General features: G+C 42.0%; 1 protein-coding gene across 2 annotated transcripts; it reads left to right on the forward strand.

The window, feature by feature from the left end:
- Positions 1–5,650: 5,650 nt before the first annotated feature.
- LOC118589112 (protein FAM111A-like) lies at positions 5,651–16,361 on the forward strand. Of its 2 annotated transcripts, none has more exons than XM_036196043.1 (4): positions 5,651–5,693; positions 9,548–9,626; positions 10,464–10,586; positions 13,453–16,361. In XM_036196043.1, exons 3-4 carry the CDS (start codon positions 10,506–10,508, stop codon positions 15,199–15,201), a joined length of 1,830 nt encoding a protein of 609 aa, XP_036051936.1. In that variant the 5' UTR covers positions 5,651–5,693; positions 9,548–9,626; positions 10,464–10,505; the 3' UTR covers positions 15,202–16,361. The 2 variants fall into 2 exon arrangements, with proteins under 2 accessions (XP_036051936.1, XP_036051945.1); XM_036196052.1 differs by lacking the exon at positions 5,651–5,693 and adding an exon at positions 6,012–6,067.
- Positions 16,362–16,577: the final 216 nt, after the last annotated feature.

A 16,577-nucleotide genomic window follows, 5' to 3' on the forward strand; every position in this document is an offset into this window, starting at 1 on the left:
CTAAAGAATGCTCTGGTAATGCCTAACAAATTTCAAGACAAACCATCAGAGGACAAAGGATATTCCAATGGACACAGCCCCCAGTGATTTGAAGGAGAACCTGACTAGACCAGATTGCCTGTGGGCCTGTCTGTGGAAGATTGTCTTGCTTGTTAATTGATGTAGGAATGCCTGGCCCATCATGAGTAGCATCATTTTCTAGGCAGGTGTTCCTAGGCTGTAGAAAAAAGTTAGCTAAGCATGAGCTTGCCAAGCAGTCCATCAAGCAGTATTCCTTTAAATACTAGAACAAAGCTAAATGTTATTGTTTTATAAAAAATACCTAGTATCCCAAAAGGTGACATTATCCATTGCTAGAAGCAAGAGAAAATGGCCCTTTACACAGGGCAACACCAGTGAATAGAAATGGATCCAGCCCAAAGCACTGACCTGTTATTTAACATGGATATGTTTGGAGCATGAGCCAGAGGATTACCAGTACAGTCGATACACAGCCAACTTCTGTATCACGAGATATATCGTAATGTCTCCTTGCCACCCTAGAAGTTCTGGGTTTGTGAGGCAGCCTTGCACAGACCTGAGAAGAACTCAGCCAGCACTGTGGGGAGTGGAAGATGCCTAGTGGTTTAGGGTTTGGATTCTGCAGCATGATGCAGATGGCACAATCCTTGACAGTGCTTCCTGGATGTCAACACTGTCTTTCTGTCTCAGCAGAACAGTTCTAAAGAAGGTTTCAGAGTGAGCAATCCCCAAACTGATGTTTTCAAAGAAGTGCATCCAACACGGAGTTGAGAAAACACCTTATTGTTTGAAAACTTGAATAGCCAGTGTTTCTGTGTTGGGTGCTCTTTTTTTAATATGAAAAATTATGTTCAATACCTTCAATGATCCACAAATATGGTTAACTTTAGAATATATTTAAAGACCTTTGACTGAATTTATTCTTTGATAATTTCAAATATATTTAGAAATATTTATTTACTTTATGAATATGGGCATTTTATCTTTTGTGCATCGTTTGTCCCTAGTGATCAAGGAGGGCTTAAGAGGGCTTTCCATCCCCTGGGAATGGAGTTACAGACAGTGCTAAGCTGCTATTGTGGATGCTGAGAATCAAACCTGGTCCTCTGGAAGATCAGGACTTAGTTCTTCCTTAAGCCCTTGTATAAGTCTGAAGTGCATTCTGATTACAATTCCCCTTAATCTCTTTCCCTCTTGCCCACCTTCTACCTACAACTCCTTTTCTCACATTCACCTCTTTTTAGTCTTGTTTTTGTAGCCACTGTGTTTAACGAGGGCTATCTGTGTGATCACAGGTTCGGAACATTGATTGGGGACTGGTGGGCTCCTTAGCGGGTAAGAAGACAATGAATGCTCCTCACTTAGAATCCTAACTTTTGAGATGTTGATCAAAGAGGAGGAGAATTTGTGTAGCTGGTCAAGGTGACAGGGTGACAAGACTTTGATCACTCATAGACAAAAGTCGATGGTGGTGTTGGAATCACCAGGGGTGCTTTTACCAATTTAGCAGGAAACACTCAGTGAAGATACAATCTGGCCAAAGTTCTGGGCACTCTGCAGGGTTTGGAGAGACTAACTGTAGAACTAGAATTGCCAAAGTCATACTAGGATGTTAAAAATAAAATAACGCGGAGTTGTAATAACATTCTTAAATGAGTGTGATTTCTAAAATCCAAGGCAAGTAGCCATCTTGTGGTTCTCATGTGTCCGGTTCTATCGGCACTCAGTGAGCATGTGCTTTCTGGTTATCTTGAAGTTTGGTTGCTTGTTGAGCAGCAAGCACCTGATGTGTCCTCTCCTTTATCATGTTAGTCATCAAGGAACTTTGCTCAGAAAAATTAGTCTGATGTCATAGTTTAAGAGTCAGTCTTCATATCCCCTTGAAGTGTAAAGCTAAGTGTCATGGGCAGCCTGGGCGAATAACTGGGTCAGAACCTTTAGGACTGGAGCAAAACTCAGCTTTGCTTGCATTTTCTTAGCTCTCCTCTGAGGCCTTTGAGGCAAACCCTCTTCAACTTGGTAGGAGTGACAGAATAGAGAATAGTTACCAAGGATACCTCTCCTTCAGCTGATACTCAGATAGGCCTGTTGGAGTTGTCTAATATCCCTGGGGACATTATTGGCCTTCAAAAGAAGCATGCTTCTACATTCCTCTGAAATGATGTATCTCATTAGCCTTAGGCATGCCCATAATATTTTTGGCCAAGTGAAGGGTGTTGGGCTATTTTTCTGTTGTCCAATCAAAAAATAAACATACAAAATACCCAGCCTGTAGTAGGACAGGCTCATAGGGTCAAGAAAATTGGCTCAGACCAGTAGCCAAGGCATGCACATAACGTACTCCTTAAGAGCAAACCTGGAGTCTGTCTGAGGGCCTGGCAACAGGAGCTGTCAGAGTTCCTGATCGTGCCCAGCCAATGAGGGACGACCACACAGACTGGGTGCTGGGAGGAGGGTATATAAGGCCTACTCTGTTATTAAGTAAATGAGTTTGTTGTTTGCGTTCAACTGATTCCCAGTGTCTGAGTCACTGAAGACATGCCTTCTCACCCCCCCCCCCCCAGGGAGCCATTAGAATCCAAGCAACACCAACCAAACAAAAGAACATGGCAAAGTCCCTCACATAGCTATGTTAGATGGAAATAGTTGAAATAATGGAATATTAAGGGGTAAGATCAATGCTTTTCAGTAGTGACTCCTTCATGAGCCCCTGAAAGAGGCTTACCCATCCCAATGGAGCAGGCCAGCTTTGGTAAGTAAAGTTGCAGTTATGTTCTGAGGAAACAGAGAAAAGCACTTTTGCCTCTGCCTGGGCCGTGTGTCACAGAGACAGCAATCTATGTTTGCATTTGGTAGATGAAGGACAGCTTGAGCACAAAGGTCATCCCATAAACTAAAACAAAGTGCAAAATCTGCCAAGGAGAGAGGGCTTCTGGAGGCGGATTACAGACAAGAGCCTGGACATCCTACTCTGTGTTGCTCAAGCACAGAGGAATGATCTTTTCCTGTCCTCTGGTGAATTGACAATGGGCTCAGCTCTTTCCTGACTGCAGAGAAACTGCCTCAATTTTCAAGAGGATTAGTGTATCAGTTAGGATTCTCTATTGTCACAGAACACATGGAATGAATCTCTCTCTCTCTCTCTCTCTCTCTCTCTCTCTCTCTCTCTATATATATATATATATATATATATATATATATATATATATATATATATATATATATGTTTGTGTGTGTGTGTGTGTGTGTATAAAGAGAATTTATTGGAATGACTTATGGGCTACAGTCCAACTAATCTAACAATGGCTAGCTGTGAATGGAAAGGTCAAGAATCAGGTAGTTGCTCAGTCCCATGAGGCTGGGTGTTTCAGCTGGTCTTCTGTATTTGCTGGAATCCAGAAGAAGCAGGCTCCAATGCTGGTGAAGGAGTGGATAAGATGGCAAGGCAAGGGCAAGGAGGCAAAGAGCCAACACACTCCCTTCCTTCTTCTACTGTCCTTATATAGGCTTCTGGTAGGTGTGGCCCAGATTAAAGGTGTGCCTACCAGACTCATGATCAAAAGCCTGTATCTTCCAGTCTCAAGACCCAGATCGCAAGTGTGCCCCCCATTTCTGAACTGTGAGTTCATTCTAGATACAGTCAAGTTGACAACCAAGAACAGCCACCACAATTGGGATAGGGTCTCTAAACTCCCAACCACCACCATTCCTGAAGTCCCAGCAGTTAAACTGGAAGGCTATGTGAGGGTCTGGAGGTACAGACAGAGGTCAGATAGACCATAGGATCCTCTGGAACTGGAATTACAGATGGTTGTTAGCCACCATGTGGGTGCTGGGTATTGAACTGGGGTCATCTGCAAGAGTAAGTGCTTTTTACTGCAGAGTCTTTTCTCCAATATCACCTTTCTTTCTTTCTTTTTTTTTGGTTTTTCGAGACAGGGTTTCTCTGTGTAGCTTTGTGCCTTTTCCTGGAACTCACTTGGTAGCCCAGGCTGGCCTCGAACTCACAGAGATCCACCTGGCTCTGCCTCCCGAGTGCTGGGATTAAAGGCGTGCACCACCACCACCCGGCTCAATATCACCTTTCTTTAAAGCCAAAATGTTTTTAAAATGTTCTTGAGAAGGCGGGTGCTCAGTGGTAAAGTACTTGACACTCAAGTGTGGGGGCCAGAGTTCAGGTTTCCAGAACCCCTCAAAAAGCCCTGAAGGCATGGTGGCCTGCCAGTCATTCCTGTGAACTGAAGACAGAGACTGGGGATACCGGAACCAAGCTGGCTAGCCAGACTAACAGAAGCTCCTGGGTTTTGAGATAGATCTTGCACCAGTAAATAAACACACACACACACACACACACACACACACACACACACACACCCCTCCTTGTTTGGGTAATGTTCCTTTTGTAAATCAATTATGTGAGAAACTTGCCGAGATGTTAAGATATTTATATGCATATGTTACTGAAGCGTTGTTTGTAGTGACAGAGAGATGTGAACAATTTGAATAGTGAGTGGTAGGAGAAGGGCTAACTGAATCCTAATCTCCAATGTTACCTTTTCACATATGATCAATGTGTGTTTTGAAGAGCTAGTTCTTGCTTTTCCTTTAAATGATTTTTGTTGTTGTTGTTCGTCTGTTTTTGTTTTTCGAGACAGAGAAGTTTCTCTGTGTGGCCTTGGCTGTCCTGGAACTTGCTTTGTAGACCAGGCTGGGCTCCAACACACACACACACACACACACACACACACACACACACACACACGCACGCGCGCGCTAAAATCACATCTCAATTCAGACTGACACATGATGAGTACTTAACAGCATATCTGAGATGTATATTTCTGGAGTGGACACCATCTGTTTTTTACGGGTGGAAAATACTTACTCCCAACGATGTATCCCTGGAAAATTGATTTATTAGGCCATTGAGATGGCTCAGCGTCTGCTGCCAAGTTTGACGACCTGAGTTCCATCCACGGTAGGAAAGAACAAATTCCTTAAAGTTGTGACACGTGGCATGCGCACGCATACACACAACACACATAAATAAATAGCAGACAAATGGAATACATTTCTGAAAATTAAGATAAAAAGACCCATCTGTCTTTGCCAAGGATCAGCAGCTTCTTCCTGATTGTCCAAGTACTGAAGCTGGTCCCCTGTAGGGATGTTGCCCCCTTGAAAGGCCCTGGTTCCTCCAACCATCCTCCTCCTCCTCCCTCGTCCACTTCCTGCCTGCAGCAGCCATGGTGACGGCATTGCAGTACCAGCTGCCTGGGCTCTCCCGCCTTTCTCCGCCTGCGGGAAATCCCTGGACCAGCGCAGCTCCCTGAAACCGGGCGGGAACTCTTCCTCTGCTTCCCGCCCAGTCCAGTTAGCATACCTAAGAGCGGATCGCTGGAGAGTAGAGCTCCACGCCCACTCTATGGCCGCCGGGCTGCTTGGACCCGGTAGCTATTAGGGTCCAGGGCGGGAACGCTCGCTCCTGAACCGCGCTCAGCACGGCCAATGGACTGATGCATAGCCGGTTGCTGGGTCAGCGAAAGGACCAATCCGCAGTCTCTCCGCCTCGTGAACAATGACGTATAATGATGACAGTCTGGTTTCTTTTTCTCAAAAAGACCCGGGATTCCAGCTGGTGAAGGGAAGGTCCTGCCCTGTGGAAAGAGCCAGTGAGTAAAAAACTCCTCAAGATTAATTTCTGGCTCTTCGTTTTTTAGTCCTTTGATCAACCTGTCTCTTTTTATGCCAATACCATTTGGTTTTTATTATTGTAGCTCTGCATTACAGCTTGAAATCAGGGATGGTGATAGTTCAGGAAGTTCTTTATTATACGGGCTTGTTTTTAGCTATCCTGGGTTTTTGTTTTTCCATATGAAGTTAAGTATTGTCCTTTCAGGGTCTGTAAAGAATTTTGTTAAGCCATCCCTGGAGGACCCTACTTTTTTTTTTTTTTTTTTTTTAAGGGAAAACAGAAGAGGAGTGTGGATCTGGAGGAGAGGGAAGGTGGGAAGAAGGACCTGGAGAACTGAAGGGCTGGGAAACGGTAGTTGGGAATAATAATAATTAATAATAATAATTAATAATAATAATAATAATAATATAATTTTTCATATCAGAATGTTGTATGTAGCAAATATTTACCAACACATTTTCTAAGTCTGTTTCTTTTTAGAATAAAAATACACAGAGTAAATGACAAATACTGACTTCTTCTTCAGGCATGCCTAGCATCTATACACAAATGCATTCACCTGACCTGTTTGTCTGCTGTTTCCATCAACATAAATGTACTAACCCAGAATGTTCTGCCAAGCACTAGACCTTAGCAGCTGTCTTTATTACTCATTAGAGTAGCGTTCTCAAAGGTATAACTTGCATGCACATTCACTGTCAGAGCCTGTGTCCATCCCTTCAGGGCACTAAGAGAGTTTCCCTCAGAAAGAGCAGACTTAATGTTGAGTGCTGGATTCAAGTGTAGCAGGTGCTGGCTGTGAGCAAGGGAAGGTCTGTCAACAAACTGATGCTCTGCAAGGTGGAGTCCAAACTCAGGCACATCGGAGCCTCAGAAGCTTCTAAGGCTGGAAAGCCCTTGGGGTCAGAGACAGAGGTGCTACTCATCTGAAGGACCCAGGGAGCCCAGGTTTGTTTCAGTGGCTACTTCTTACCCCTGAATGCTAGAGTGAATGACATGGTGGTGTAGGGAGAGGCTTAGGTCAGCTGTGGCTCTTGACTCTGGATAGCCTGAGAGAAAGGTAAGTGGGGCAGAATGTGCATGTGACTAGGCAGAAAGAAAGAGACCTTAAGACAGGTGAAGCGAAGGAGGGAGAGAGAGGAAGAGAAGGGGGAGGAGGGGAGAGGAAGAGGAAGTGATCTGGGAGCAGGGAGGGAGGGTGAGAAAGGCTAGAGGAAAGAAACAGGAGGGAAGAGAGAGAAAGGGGAAGAAGTCGAGAAAGAAATTCCAGGGAACTGTCCAGGAGGGACCTTGTGCAGGCTGTGCTGGTTTATTGCTTTACTGAAGATAGAAAGCAAATATAATAAGTTCAGTGGACTTTGTCTTCTCAAATTATAATGTGGGTTGTTGGAGGATAAATCTAGGCTCTTCACACTTTAAAATAACATGACCCAGCATGGACTCTGGAAATTATTTGTATGGGGTAGATATGGGATGGTTCACAATTGCTTAATTCATATTCCTTTTTGCTCACCTTATTTATTTTTTTAATATGGATCATAGTATGAGTCATCAACAGACCAGGAACTTCAACAATAAATTTATACCTGCAGAGATCATAGTGTCTAGTCCAGTTCCTCAAGTTATCAACCATTTTCATTTTCTGCAGTCCAAGGGGTGTTCTCATGGTTAAGTATTGGTATTTTAGCAGCACTAGCAATAGTGTTCACTGAGCTGTCTATCGCACGTGGCGTTTGTCTGAAGACGTCTGAATTATGTATGTTTTGATCTTCACAACAGTTGAAGATGACTCTACCACTCCTCTCAGGGTGAGGGAGAGGCAGAAGGTAGCCAATGTGCCCAGGGTCATGTAGCTCTGTGGCAGTGTGAGCTGAGCCCACACTCGTCGGCATTGACACTGCTGTGCATGTTTTATGGGATGTCCTTGTCTCATTTACAGTTGCTGCTGCTTTTCACAAACAGAAAACTAGGCCCAGGCAGGTCAGTAGATTTCCGTCTTTGCTCGTTAGCAGTAGTTACTGGTAGAAATCTAGGGCTCAGGCTTCACATGGGAGGGGTTAAGACCATGGACACAGTCTTTAGATGGCTCCCACTTGACTGGGTGCTTCAATTACACATCAGAGAAAAGAAGCAAGCCAGGAGTGGCCATCTGCAGACAACCTTTGTGTTTTCTTCTAATTATTTTCTAGGTGGAAATAGTTTAAATGCATAATTAAGTCAGTGTAGTGGTGCTGACTTAAATCACAGCACTGAGGAGGGTGAGGCTGGAGGATGGCCAGTTTGAAGTTATTCTGGGTTCCAAAACAAGACTTGGTTTAAAGAAAGACAAAGTCAAAAAGGAAAACAACAACAAAAGTCCCCAAACTTAAAAGGTGATGTGTGTATCTCAATTGCATTTTGATGTGACTAAAGTTGACAAGAAAAAGTCCTTAACTTATAGAGACAGAAAGTGACTTAATGTTAAAATCTTACCATGACTCTGTCATTTCCTAGTTACAAAGACACTGTAGGGTTAGAGTTGTGGCCCAGTTGGTAGAGTGTTTACCCTTCATGCATGAAGCCCTGGGTTTGATTCTTTGTATTACATACACCAAATGAATGGCACATAGCTATAATCCAGGCAGCAGAAAGATGGAGGCCAGACAATCAGGGGTTCAAAGTCCATGACCAGCCTGAGTTTCATGAGACTTTGTCTCAAAACAAACAAACAAACAAACAAACAAAAAACAATGCTCTATTTTTGTTGTTGTTTGGGTGATTGTGTTTGGTGGATAAGCTTGCAACCATATATATAAAAACCTCTAAGAAAAAATTATTTGCTGTATGATAACATGACCCAGCATGGATACTGGAAAGTTCATTATATGATTCTTTCCTGCCTCTACTTCCTTTTTATCTTTTCAGTTAGAAAATGATAATACAAATTTTCCAAAAGTGTACTCACTAGAGTTTTGTGATTTTTGAATGGACATTTAACATCTCTAGAAAGAACTGAAGCTTTTTATGAGTAAAGTAGGAGTAATAATACCCATCTAAGCAAGGTTTGGAGGATTCTGAGAGGCAGCTTGTGGAAAGCACTTTGAACATGGTCTTGCAGGTCACTGCCTACTTCACTCATTCTTTGAGTGTGTCTTTATAACTGAAGTGTTGGGGTCTATCACATGCTAGGCATTGTTCTGATGATGACGTACTGAAAGACAGATGAGCTTGCTGCCCTCTGTGTGCATGTCCTTCTAGTGAAAGTTAGCACTGCTGGAGGGTTCAGTGTTGTGTTTAAACTGCTCTTTCTCTTTGCAGAGATGGCATGGGAAAATACCACTTCAAGCAAAAGGCCCAAAACAATATTTAATGTTCCAAACTGTGTAGCTGAAAGTTTTTCTGTGTCCTGCCTGGCCGGCAGTCAGGACAAATCTCTCACCTGCTGGTTCCGCAGCCTCTTGGACTCAAACACACACAAGCTAATATTATTTTAAAACTATGGCTGTGGCAGGCTTCTTGTTATCTAGTTCTTGTATCTTAAATTAGCCCATTTCTATGAATGTATATTTTGCCACGTGGTTTGTGGCTTACCGGTACCTTTACATCTTGCTTCTTCTGGCGGCCGCTGGCAGCATCTCCCCTGCTCTGTCTTCTTCCTTCCTCTTTCTCTCTTTAGAATGTCCCACCTAACCTTATTCTGCCTCATCATTGGCGAAACAGCTTTATTTATCAACCAATCAGAGCAACACATTTTCACAGCATACAGAATAACATCACCCATCCCATTTGTCATTTTGGATAAACTTTCTAGATTTCTTTTTGATATGTCTTTCTAATTTCTTTTGTTTTCAGGGCACTGCTCAGTTCTCTTTCTGCCTATTTCCCTGCCCTTATAATCTCTATATTCAACAAAGAAGATTTTAATATCACTGTAAGTAGAACATAGTTTTGAGTTTCCCTGCTGCAAACCCTTTGTAGGATATCTGCATTTGAATTCTCTGTTTACTTCAAATTGTGGTTTTGGATACATCATCTCCCTTGTCAAAGATATCCTTTCCTCCAATCAAAATCTATATAGCACCTGCTTTTCATGGTAGTAATGGGGATTAGCTAATATAGACTATTTCTGTTACATGTTTGGTACACGTGATGCTCTGCTTTTGTTGTTTGGGTGATTGTGTTTGGTGGATAAGCTTCCAAGGTTACCATCCTTGGACAAGCAAGGCCAGAGCTGAATGGGAAAGATGGGATACAGGACCCAGTCCATCTTTTAGTCTATATGTAGATACTGCCATAACTTTTTTCTTTTCTTCTCCTCCTCCTCTTCCTCCTCCTCTTCCTCCTCCTCCTCTTCCTCCTCCTCCTCCTCCTCCTCTTCCTCCTCCTCTTCTCCTCCTCCTCCTCCTCCTCTTCCTCCTCCTCCTCCTTCCTCCTCCTCCTCTTCCTCCTCCTCCTCCTCTTCCTCCTCCTCCTCCTCCTCCTCCTCCTCCTCCTCCTCCTCCTCTTCCTCCTCCTCCTCTTCCTCCTCCTCTTCCTCCCCCTCCTCCTCCTCCCCCTCCCCCTCCCCCTCTTCCTCCTCCTCCTCCTCCCCCTCCTCCTCCTCCCCCTCCTCCTCCTCCTCCTCCTCCTCCTCCTCCTCCCCCTCTCCCTCCTCCTCCTCCCCCTCCTCCTTCTTTTTAAGCTGTGATCTGAACCAGGGCCTTGTACTTGCTAGGCAAGCATCTTGCCACTGAACTGAATTCCCACCCCAACTTGAACCATTTTGAAGTTTGTGTTTCAGTTGAACCATCTGTTTCATATCAAAGTCACCATGAACTCTAAGCAGCGCAGATCACAGAAGATCTCAATCAATGCGAGGGAAAATAAAAAAATCACTGACTATTTCTCTCAGGTATGTCTATAGTTATTGCTTGTGGGATATACTAATAGCTGTCTTAGTCATGATGGGTCCTAGGTCACATAGGTTCTACTGCCTCGTTGTTGATTGGGACAATGACATATTCTAGGATCTTTCTTACCCACTTTATTTATTTTGGTGAATGGCGCAAAGATGGGGAATTGTAATATAGGTTTTAGCTATATAAAAGCAATGTTTAATAAAAAAAAGACATATTGTAATCATATTTGAAACATTAATAAAATAGATCAAGGGGGCTGGAGAGATGGCTCAGAGGTTAAGAGCACTGCTTGCTCTTCCAAAGTTCCTGAGTTCAATTCCCAGCAACCACGTGGTGGTGGCTCACAACCATCTGTAATGAGATCTGGTGCCCTCTTCTGGCCTACAGGGATATGTATGCACTGTATACATAATAAATAACTAAATTTAAAAAAATCAAATGTAATATGCCATAGCAATCTGTGGAACAAACAAAATTAAAACTACTTAATAGCACTAAAATGTCTGAGTATAATTGGTCCCTTGAATCATAACAGCCTGTATTTGTTTAGTACTTTACACTTTACAGAGGATTTTGTATACTTATTCTTACCATAAACTTCATGGGCAAGTGAGGAAGGTTGGTTCCAATTTGTTTATGAAGAAAAAAGAGAGAACAGAGATGTTTGAGCCTGCAATAAGACTTGGGCAAGTTTACTGAGATATTAGGAGCCTTCTACTCTCAGGCTCTGTCATGACAAATGATTGTGTCCTCTGAGAGTAAAATGTTCCTTTATGCCGGGCGGTGGTGGTGGCGCACTCCTGTAATCCCAGCACTCATGAGGCAGAGGCAGGTGGATCTCTGTGAGTTCGAGGCCAGCCTGGTCTACAAAGCGAGTTCCAGGACAGGCTCCAAAGCTACAGAGAAACCCTGTCTCGAAAAACCAAAAAAAAAAAAAAAAAAAAAAAAAAAAGAAAGAAATGTTCCTTTATTATATCAAGACAGTTGAGAAGTGTCAGGCATTTGATGTGCAAAGTTAAAGCCGTTTCCTTGTTTCTTTGTGTCCAGATTCTAGAAAGCAAGGCATCCAAATAGCTAGAAAATCCTCAACAAGCCGGGGTTTGTTTATTTCTGTCCTACTCCATAACAGTAAGCTCAAAGAACACACATACTTTTTCCTCTCAAACATGTCAAACCAGGCATGGTGGTACAATGCTGTAATCCCAGCTTTCCAAAGGCAGAGAATAGAAGATTGTGAATTTTAGATCAGAGTGAACTATATAATGCCTAAAACATGAAAAGAAAAAAATTGGACAAAAAAAGTCCATATTGATCCAGGAATATTTAAATATATGGAGGTCTATTACAGTACTCCCATAGTTGTGAAAAGAGAGGCATTTTGAGAGACTCTTATGCCTGGATGGAGTAGATTTATATTGCCCTGCATTCTTGTTGTCTGATTAACTGAGAATGTTAGTGTCATTATAAATGATAACAGGCTTAATTTTTAACCAAGCTCCAATTGTTAACCAACATTGGTATTCCCATTACCAGTGAGTGACTTTGCTGGCATATGAACCAGTTGTCTATTGGCATCATTCTCATGAATATGACTTAGAGAAAATGACCCTTCAGACACTTAGTTATCAGCTACTTAGTTTCTTTTTCTATTGCTGTGATAAAATACCCCACCAAAGGCAACTTAAAACAAGAAGGATTTGCTTGGTTCAATTTCTTAGAATCCACCATGGCAGGGAGCCACAGCAGTAGGACCCTGGGAGACTTAGTTATTTTGCATCTACAGTCAATAGTGGAGAGCAACGAAGGCGTGCTCGGTTCCCCCTTATCATCTTAACCAATCTAGAATTTAACAGGGAATGGTGCCAGCAGGTTTAGGCTGGTTCTCACTGGAATTGATATAACCAAGATAACACTCCACAGATGTGCCCATCTCCCAGGTGATTTGAGGTCCTGTCAAGCACACAGTTAACAATAACTGCCACGGACACTTTTAGTTTTCATTGAGACTTTCCTGTTTACTGAATTTGGTTTATGTCCTTCCATTTTCCCCTTTCCTGGTTTTTAATTAAAGTCCTATAAAAATTGGAGATGATGAAAATTTATAAAAAAAAAATGTATAAGCCAATACAAAAAGACAAGGAATAGCTTCCATTCATTTCATGATAGATGCTGTAAGAATAACAGTATTAAGGAAATATGAAAATTATGAGTTTGAAGCAAACCTGGACTTTAACTACATAGCAAGACTCTATTTCAATAAGCACTAATTATTGAGCATTTGTTGCTGTTACAGAGGAACTAGGTTTGATTCCCAGCATCCACATGATGGTTTGTAAACACTGTTAACTCCAGTTCAAGGGGATATGATGCCTTCTCCTGACTTCTATGGGCATCAGGCTTGTATATGGAGCACACTAAAACATACAAGCAAAACATTTATATACATAAAAATAAATGAACCTTAAAAAACAAATTAGTGATAAATAAATAGCTTAATAAGCTGTTATTGCAATATACCTCATGCTTGGATAACATAAAATGTATATTGCTGACAGTATTAAAAATGACTTGAAATACCATACAGGGAAGCTGGTAGACCTTTGAGTATCTGGATAACATTTGTGTATGCCCTACTACTTGTTAGAAAAATGCACCATGTGTAATAAGAGGAGCTTTTCTGACTAATTTGATAGGAATTTGAGGTAGTATTTTGGATCTCAAGATGAAGTCCAGCTTATTTCTATATGTTGGTCTTTTGAAATTAGTACTGATTTTCCCATAGGAATTATGTGAGTTGACACTAAAAAGGGAAATACGACTAGAGTTGTCAGCTATAAAGCATCCACCATTTATTTTTAGGTCTCCAATGAAGAGCAGAATGATTCCAGTAGTTCTCAAGTAAAAGTGAATTCCAGAAAAAAACTAAGAAATATAACCAACACCCAAGATCAAAAAGCCAAGAAAATCCGACAAGATCTGACTCCTCCCCTAAACAAGACAATTACAGTCACCTTAGATGTGAACCGCAGGAAAAACAAAAACATGAAACATGAGCTCACACACAGTGAGACAAGCAGCTTATATGCAGCGCTCAACACTCTTGGTGTTGTCAAAAAAGAGATAAAAAATCAACAAGGCAAAGAAATGCTGGTGTGTGGCAAAGAAGGGATAGAAGGGTACATAAACCTTGGCATGCCCCTCTGCTGCTTTCCAGAAGGCAGCCACGTGGTCATTACATTTCATCAATGTAAAAGGGAGCCGGAAGAAAATAATCGATTGTTTGAACCACAGAACCAAGCATCTACCAGTTATGTCCGATTTTACATTCATGCAATTGGAAGTAAGAAGAAAACGATTCTGAAGTGTAGAGAACTTCACAAAAAGGGGAACAAACTCTGTGTCTACGGCATCAAAGGAGAGACCATCAAGGACACTCTGAGGAAGGATGGCAGGTTTCACTCCTTTGTAGAGAGTGACCATTGGAATCTCATTTGTGACCTGGACACCATCATAGAAAACACCCAGCCAGTTGATGAGTTAGAGGACAAGCTCTTTCAGGTTGAGACTGAGCTAACGGCGAACCCGAGGGCAGTGTCTGTCACTCAGAATTCTGAGTTAGAGGACAGAAACTTTCATGAGGTAGACAAACACATTGTGGATGAGTACCCCACATTGAAAGAACTACGAGAAAAACTCAGAGCATATATCAAGGAAGAAAGTAAAAAAAGAAAGAAGAAAATTTCCTTATTCAAAATGCATAAAGAAAACTTTGGGAAACTGACAAAAAATTCTACTTCTGTTAAACTGCTCAAACGTCTTTCACGGGATAGTGATTCAGTTGGGTACCTGTGGTGGAACAATAATGGAAATGGGGGCTCAGCTACCTGCTTTGTTTTTAAAGGATTATATATTATCACTTGTCGGCATGTGATAACTAACATCGTGGGGGAAGGCATAGATCCAAGTCAGTGGGCAAGCATAATTAGTCAGTGTGTAAAGGTGACCTTTGATTATGAAGAATTCCCACCAAGAGAAGACAGTGCTTTTAATGTTAAACCTTGGTTTGAGATATCTAATATAACGCTTGACTATGCTGTCCTGGAACTTGAGGAAAATGAAGGACATGTACCTGCCGGACTCTATAATGGAATAGGACCTGTGCCACTTAATGGGTTGATTTATATCATTGGCCATCCAGATGGAGAAAAGAAGTCTACTGATGCATGTACAGTGGTCCCTAAAGATAATCGAGGAAGAAAATGTGAGGAAAATGTTCGAGAAAGAGAGGCAGCAGGCTGCCATTTCTCTATGTCTTTTGTCCATATGTTCACCCAAAGAAGTTTCCAGGAAATTCTTCACAGCTCTTATTTGCTTACCTATAACACCACATTTTTTTGGGGGTCTTCTGGATCCCCAGTGTTTGATTCTTATGGTTCATTGGTGGCTATGCACACTGCTGGCTTCCCCTGTAAGTACCAAAGTGGAGATTCCAGTATCATTGAGTTTGGTTCTTCTATGAAAGCCATTATTGCTGATATTAAGCAAAATGAACATTGGTATAAAATAATTTTTGGAAACTGTCAGGATGAAGAAATGTGTAGCCAATAGTCCTAAGGACTAGAGAGGATTTCATCTGTTTTACAACTTTAAGGGAACTCCCTGTGATATTGTTATTCTGCAGACAATAATGTTTTATGAACTTTCAAAATGATTGATTTAACAAAAAAAAAATGAATGTTCTAGATTATTTCCTGTGCACTAGGCATTTCTTTTCAAAGTCCATGAACATCATCATCATCATCAACAACAACAACAACACAAAAACATTTGAGTTGACTGTTTAAAGTAACATGAAAAAGAACATGAAGTATGACTCAGGTCTCAGGGGACTTAGTGTCAGGAGATGCAAAGATCTGAAAAAGTTCAGAGAATAGAACCTGGACCTGTGGGCCAAAGAGAGTAAGGGAAAAGGAGTTTATGTTCTTCTGGCAACTTGAACCCATTTCAAAGGCACTGTTTCATTTGGTTCTACCAGTACCTTCCTTCTCTGCTGACCAGAGCTCAGCCAGGTCACTGAGTCACAGGTTTTTCAGTCCTGAGAAGTCTCTGAAATCATTTGCCTTTCTTCCGTTCTGGCTTTCTCGCTGAAGACTTGAGTCTAGAATGAACCTGCAAGGAAGTCATTGAGCAGGCAAGGGAACGGGTCTCTGCCGTACAATGTGGGCACCTGGGAGGTCCTGGACTTGAGTTATGGAGAGCAAATCCTGGAAGAGATGGTTTCTATTTCATGGGATTCACCATGGAATGGGTCAGGAGGATGCTGCATAGCCTAGACCACTTCTCACCAGTGACACTCAAGTCCCACTCCTTGGAAGAGAAAGGGAAAATGTGATCAGGAAGCAATCTCACAACCATCAAAATCAAGGAGAACTTATGTACTGAAGACAGCCAGAGGTCTTAGATTATCTGAGGGAAGGGGGAGGAGTGGGTGAGATGGTGTGGGAGGACTGATAAAAAAGACCAGATTCCACAATTCCCCTTATTTTCCAGACATCTCCTAGTGCTATTGTGTAATGTTTTGTTTCCCCTGCTCTGTCTAGCTTTCCCAAAGGAAATACAGAGGGACCAAAACTTTAAAAGTGTAGTGTCTGTAGTGAGTTATGAAATTTTAGATAGAACAAGAGTAAAGATTATTTGTATGGCATTCTCATTGGTTTGTTCCAAATACACATTATCAATGTTATAAAGTCATAAAGGTGGTTTCCACAGTTTGTCTTCAGTTATGTATTTTTTTACTCCTACCATCCAGAAAGGTCCTCATTATTTTCAGGTTCTGGGGTGGGGGGCAGTCACTGTAGGTATCACCATGGACAGGGAAATGAACCTCAAAGAATTTAGAATGAAAACTTGGTGCAGCTGGACTTGGTCAGTCAGATGGGATCAAAACTTCTGGAGAGTCTGATGCCATGGTTTAATTTTCTTAC

This window comes from Onychomys torridus, chromosome 1 (assembly GCF_903995425.1).
Source record: "Onychomys torridus chromosome 1, mOncTor1.1, whole genome shotgun sequence".
NCBI lineage: Eukaryota > Metazoa > Chordata > Mammalia > Rodentia > Cricetidae > Onychomys > Onychomys torridus.